Source organism: Typha angustifolia, chromosome 6 (assembly GCF_048772165.1).
Source record: "Typha angustifolia cultivar Huaian chromosome 6, ASM4877216v1, whole genome shotgun sequence".
Classification (NCBI taxonomy): Eukaryota; Viridiplantae; Streptophyta; class Magnoliopsida; order Poales; family Typhaceae; genus Typha; species Typha angustifolia.
This window is the reverse complement of record NC_133244.1, coordinates 546,407-552,927: the sequence shown is the minus strand read 5'-3', so window position 1 is coordinate 552,927 and position 6,521 is coordinate 546,407. Positions and strand designations below refer to the sequence as shown.

Here is a 6,521-nt window from a genome sequence, read left to right as displayed (position 1 = left end):
TATATTTAATAAGGAACTCGTGTTACATTGAGTTTCAATTTTAATATTTTGTGATATTATGAATGTTATACTATATGTATTTGTGTATCCAATGTTAGAATATCTACTCAAATATCATGTTAACTCATCAATTATTTAATAAACTTATTTTATGGGATAATATAATGATGATTTTGTATTTTATATTTAATAAGGAATCCGTGTTGCATTGAGTTTAAATTTCATTATTTTGTGATATTATGAATGTTATACTATATCTATTTGTGATACAACGTTAGCTAATAATAAACAGGCTAATTAGGTTATCTCTAAGTAATCTATATATGCACCAAATATAGGGTAAAAATAAAATAGCATGGCAGAATTGTTAATAAGAGAATTATCAAAATTGGATGGGGGTGTGAATACTCAACACTCCATCCCAACTCTTCGCTACTACTAACAGGAAATTGTTATACCAGACGGCCAATAAGTTCAGTCACATAAGGAATGCACAACTTCCTACATGTTTCGCTGTACAGAATCCACCTTTAATCAGGTGCGGTAACTAGTAAACATTATCTTGTGCCCTATAATTAGCCATTAATTGCTCCAAGTACCACCAAGCTTTTAGAGAGAGAAAGCTCTCGTCACTCGCCTCCGAGACCCCTCTCTCTCTGGTCTTTAATGAAAAGCCAACTCCCTTTTTATTTCCTCTCGCTTCCCTTTTCTTCACTCCACTACTACTTTTAGCATGCCCTCGCGCCAGCCGCCCTCTCCGGCGGCGGCGCTCTCGTCGGAGCCATCCGTCACGGCCGTACGCCACGGGAACTTCCACCAGCAGCAGCACCGTCTCCCCCTCGTCGCCGCCGCCGTCGCTGCCCTCTCCATCGCAGGCATCGTCATCGCCGTCGGCATCTTCCTCCTTTGTCGCCGCCTCTCCCGCGGCCGCTCCGCCCCCACCGCCCCTTCCCCTCCTTCGACGGCGCTCCGACGCCTTTCCTACCCACATCTCCGCCGCGCCACTGCGTCTTTCTCCAGCTCGCTGAAATTAGGGCAGGGTGGTTTCGGCCCTGTGTTTCGCGGCTCGCTCTCCTCCGGCGAGCTCGTGGCCGTCAAACTCATGGACGCTGGATCCCTCCAGGGCGAGCGCGAGTTCCACAACGAGCTCGCTCTCGCGTCGCACGTGCTGGCCGCTTCTCCCTCCCATCTCCGCTCCGCTGTCCTCCTCCCCTTCGCGTTCTCCCTCTCCGACCCGTGCAGGCCCTGCCGACTACTCTATCGATTGCGGCGCCGGAGTTATTCCTCCGACGAAGAAGACGCCGACGAGGGGAGGAATCGTCGCCGGATGCTGCTCGTGTACGAGCTGATGCCGAACGGGAGCTTACAAGACGCGCTTCTTGGGCGGCGGAGCCCGGAGATGGTGGCTGAGTGGAGCCGGCGCTTCGCCGTGGCGGTCGACGTGGCGCGAGGAATTCATTTCCTGCACGCGATCTGCGATCCTCCGGTCATCCACGGTGACATCAAGCCCAGCAACGTCCTCCTCGATGCCGGCCTCTCCGCTAAGCTCGCCGACTTCGGTCTCGCCCGCATCAGATCCGGCGATCCGGATCCCGAGGAGGCTGGGGAGAAGGAGAGGATGAAGGAGACTGGAGGAGGAGACGACGAGGCCTCCATTTTGGGGGAGACGGTGGCGGAGAGCACCACTACCACCAACGGCTTCGAGGAGCAAGTCGCCGCAAAATCCGTGGACGAAGACGAGGGTTTCGCCGCCACTTCATCGCCCGCGGAAATGGCGGCGTCAACTTCGGCGCTCGATCGGGCGAGCGTCGACAGCCGTAAGAAGAACGGCAGCAGCAAGGACTGGTGGTGGCAGCAGGAGAGCAGCGGCGTGAAGGACTACGTCATGGAGTGGATCCGATCCGAGATCAAGAAGGAGCGGCCCAAGAGCGATTGGCTTAGCTCGACCTCTGTCGCCGAGGAATGCCTCCCAAAGACGTCGGAGCGTAAGAAAGCGAAGAAGAAGGAGAAGAGCCGGCCGGCGAGGGAGTGGTGGCGGGAAGAGTTCTGCGAGGAGCTCACCAGCAAACAAAAGCGGCGAGCTTTGTCGGATGCCGGCGGGGAGCAACAATGGTGGCAGAGAGATGAGGACTTGGAGAGGAGGAAGAGGAGGAGGAAGAAGAGTTGGAGCCGGAATGGGGGCGGCGGCCGTGGAGGTACGGACTGGTGGATGGATGGCATCAATGGGGAGGTTAAGAGTACTGGGAGGAGGAGTAGCCGGGATTGGGCGAGCGGCGAGATCCCTAAGAGCGGCACCGTGAGCAGTACCCCGAGTATGCGGGGGACTGTTTGTTATGTAGCTCCAGAGTGCGGCGGCGGAGGGCCGCTCTCAGAGAAGTGTGATATCTATAGCTTTGGTGTTCTCTTGTTGGTTCTCATATCCGGTCGCCGCCCACTGCAGGTGACCTCTTCGCCAATGTCGGAGTTTGAGAGGGCTAACCTCATCTCGTGGGCCCGGCACCTTGCCCACACAAGCCGGCTTCTGGATCTCGTCGATCCAGCTTTGACGGATGTGGACAAGGAACAGGCTCTTCTCTCAATCACAGTCGCGCTCCTCTGCATCCAGCGGTCTCCTGCTCGGCGGCCTTCGAGCAAGGAGGTGCTTGAAATGCTCACCGGTGAGGCTGAGCCGCAGAACCTCCCATTGGAGTTCTCACCATCGCCGCCTGGCGCATGTTCATTCAAGTCCCGCAAGAAGGCCAAGTAAGTCAATATTTCCAGAAGCAGAAGAGAGTTATCTTCTAGTATTTTTTTGTACATCAATTTTAGTTTTCCTCTCTTTTGTGCTTGTTGTACTAATTTATTCTTAAGAAAGAGAAGCAATTCCAATTCCTATTTGACGGGATACGCTTGATGTTCCCTTATTTGAGTAAAGATTAGTCTTTTGGTTGGAAAAAGAGCATAATTATTGGCCCTTGATTGATATGAATTCTCGTGCATGTCATGCTAACTTTATTGATACTTTTGGTTCTAGATTGAAAGGCATCCAGCTTTTAGACTTGCATGTAGGTAGTGCTTGCTGGGCCCTGAGGCCATACTGTCTCTTTGTCTTTCACTTTATGCAACTTTTGTTACAGTAATGCCCCATTGCTGCCATTCTTTTTTGCTGTCCAAAAGGCTTCACCTTTTACCGTTTTATGTCATGCGGGTGCTCTGTGTTGGTACACTGTAGCATTGTATGGCAGTATCTTTGGATTTGAGCTTTTGAATACCCTGTCTCAGACATTCTTGGTCACATATTCTCAGCACAATTTCAAACCTTCGATTAGGAGAGCTGTCCACATTGATCTGTTAGGCCATGGAATCTCTGAGGTTGGTCAACTGTGAGAACTTTGTCCCAATACCATGCACCATGTGGGTTGAACTTAAATAATCAGCATTGTACAATAGTTGTTTTGTATAAAGTTTAAAATTCTTCACTTATTTCTACTGCAGAAACAATAAAAATAATGTGTTTGATGCTTATCTCACTATGTCCTTTCAAGGAAAATTTAATGGTTCTTGTTGCTCAGCTATTCAATAGATCGCTTCTATTGGCTACAAGCAGATTAAATCCATTGAAATGTTGACAGAACAGCATGTCATTTAATAAGCATTATACAAATCCGTCTCCTTGCCAATTGTAGAGGAGTGCTGTTTAGTTGGCTGTATGTTTGGTATTTATTTGCTCATTGCATTCTTGATCTGAAATTAAGGATCTAGTGCAGATGTAGAGATTCCTGAGTCTAGTGCAGATGTAGAGAGTCCTGAGTTTCTTCTAAGTTAAAACCTTAATTCTATATGCACCTTTATTCCTGTAGTTCCCACAAAAACAATATCAATGATATTGTAAGTAACAATTATGGACCTTCCTTGTGATAGTAATATGATATTTTCCCAAAGCATGTGCCAAGATTAGCTGGCTTGGAGTAGAATCAGTATGGGTTGACATCCTTTATATTTGGAAGCATCTTAATGATGGTTTACTGTTGGAATATACATGCTGACTACCAGAGGTCGGGACACTCAACATGGGCATCCTCTATGTCTATAACACAAACCTCTGACAAGTTTGGAACACTGGATCTATGAGGACTTCTCATGTAAAATTGTTCATAATCTTGAAGATAGTTGGAAACATCAATCCTCTGCTAATCATCACAGAATGTGTGGCCTCTGGCAACACTTTGTAACTAACTGTGCACTAATGACTTGATGACATCTATGTGGTTCCTATAATATTTTTTTCAGATTCGTTTTTTTGTCTTTTTGTTCCATTTTATTTTTACTTGTACTTCTGTGTTCTTTTGATGATTTTTTACTTGTTCCATTTTATTTTTACTTGTACTTTTGTGTTCTTTCGATATTGGAGAAAAAGTTTTCTAGTTGAAGTTATTAGTAAAAAGCTTGTAAAAATATCTCTTATCAGGATCAAAATTGAAGCAACTGCAACATATGGGTCAGTTTGATCTACGCAAATGAAGATATTGTGGAGTTACCTGAGACAATAGAGATAGGATGAAACTATTCAACAAGTTTTTGTTCTTGATTCTTTTGCAATAATATGTGTGACGCTTCACACAACACAATATTTGATAATAGAAAATAGGGATTAAATGCCGCTAGAAGCTATTTGAACTTAAATACTTCTAGCAAACTAGGCTCTGGTACCATTTTAAAATTAGACAAGAAGTTGACCCAAAAACTGAAGTTTGACATAAACATATCAGTACACTAGCTGAGAATTTCCCCTTTCTGTGGGCACTTGAAGTAATGCATCTGAGTTCATAATTAAGAGTTGTAGATGATGCATTTCTTAACCTTCTTGACTCTTATTAGTTTGTTGTTTTAACATACTTTGGGCTACTTGATGATTAAAACATCCAGGCTTTGAAGAATAGGTAATGTTGGTTTATTTTCCTGCCTCACTTCACTAGCCAATTTTGATGTACATATTAATATGTTTATGTGGATAATGATATATATGTGCCCATGGTGGGGCCTTGGGCTAAAGCGTGTCTCGCCTTGGGGTGTAGATATTCAAATAATTGTCTTCTAGGTGTTGTTGTCATTACTCTGAAATTCTCAAAGTTTGCATTTTAGATAGATATATTATAAATTTATAATATTATAGCAATATCACATTCTTAGTTTTCAAGTTCTTTTCTTCTGAATTCTAGAAAACTGATGGCATGGTATGACTTAGATCATGTAGCTATAATTTTACAGATTTCTTGGTGTGATAGTTTGATTGTTCTACTATGAGCTTACAGATCTAGATTCAGAATATTTGTGCTTCAATAGTTGTAGAAATTTTTTGACCCATTTAACATTAAGGATAGGCAATTGATCAGACAGATATAGCTTTTTATTGGGGTGAGTTGAAATTTTGACAGTGCATTTTCTCATACATTGTTGATAAAAGAGGTATATTTTACATCCCTTAGGGGCTTTGATCGGAGATAACATTGTTTCAACTTTTGTCTATTGATTTATGTTATTTGAAGTCATTAGTGAGGTTTATGCAATACTGAGAAATTAACAACATAAACTAGGATCTAGAAAACAAAAAAATTCTAGAGGCTAATATGCATTTATATTTGGAAAGAGAGGATTGAGAGAATAGTAGGTTTATGTAGTGAAAATGGTGCTTGAGGTCTGAAATACGGTTTTCTTCTGCCAAATTATGCTTCTTCCCAATAAAATTAAGTAGCATGTTCATTTGTGTTGGCAGAGTAAGAAAAAACATTCAGTTTATTGTTTGACCATATGGACAAGATAGGGAATCAGCTAAGCTGACTGGCTTTCTCAATAATGTGACTCCTACAGATAATGCAAGTATTAAGGAGATGTCATAGGTAATGATTTTCAGATTTGTCATTCCAGTTTTCTGTATAGATATTAGAAAAATATATGCTCTTAAATTGGCGGTGATGTACCCTAGAAGATCTTAAAGGTGGAAAAGCACTTATGAAGTAACTCCCTGGCTCAAGGTGTATAGCACATAGGAGAATTTGGAAGAGAACTTGATTCAAAGTATCCAAAAGTCACCATCTATGAAGAGAATCAGTAAATGACTAAATTCCTATCAACTGTAAGAATCTATTATAAATCAATGGCTGCTTTAGCTGCACTTTTGCTAAGCCCCATTTGAATGCATGAGAAGAAGTCACAGATATGATCATAGGTTAAAGCTGGTGATAACATCATGTCCTCTGTTCATCAGATTAAGCTGGTGATATATTGGCGTTCAACTCCCTTCTACTTCATATTTCATTTTATCCATTGCATGCTGAAGTAATTCATTGTGCTTTATAACCCCAGTGAGTATACTTGCTTCTCAAGAGAACAGGATGGATGCGCACATTCTTGTGGGGCCTAAGGCTTAGCACACTTTACCCAGGTAAGTATTTGAGAATGACATCTGTTATCTCTTCCATAGGATGAGAAACTTGTAGTTAATGGTATCTTGCGATAATGGTTTGCTTCTTGAGTTTTCATCT

General features: G+C 43.3%; 1 protein-coding gene across 4 annotated transcripts; it reads left to right on the top strand.

The window, feature by feature from the left end:
• Nucleotides 1-589: 589 nt before the first annotated feature.
• On the top strand, nucleotides 590-6,521 carry LOC140761430 (receptor-like serine/threonine-protein kinase At2g45590). Of its 4 annotated transcripts, none has more exons than XM_073098743.1 (2): nucleotides 590-2,742; nucleotides 6,343-6,521. In XM_073098743.1, the coding sequence occupies exons 1-2, from the start codon at nucleotides 734-736 to the stop codon at nucleotides 6,398-6,400; spliced, it is 2,067 nt and encodes a 688-aa protein (XP_072954844.1). In that variant the 5' UTR covers nucleotides 590-733; the 3' UTR covers nucleotides 6,401-6,521. The 4 variants fall into 4 exon arrangements, with proteins under 4 accessions (XP_072954844.1, XP_072954846.1, XP_072954845.1 ...); XM_073098745.1 differs by lacking the exon at nucleotides 6,343-6,521 and adding an exon at nucleotides 4,448-4,594; XM_073098744.1 differs by lacking the exon at nucleotides 6,343-6,521 and adding an exon at nucleotides 3,286-3,349.

What these genes read in the sequence shown, in the direction of transcription:
- LOC140761430 (XM_073098743.1), top strand. Translation starts at nt 734, where the DNA reads ATGCCCTCGCGCCAGCCGCCCTCTCCGGCGGCGGCGCTCTCGTCGGAG. An exon ending in AAGTCCCGCAAGAAGGCCAA is followed by an intron (nt 2,743 to 6,342) that starts GTAAGTCAATAT and finishes TTATAACCCCAG; the next exon opens with TGAGTATACTTGCTTCTCAA.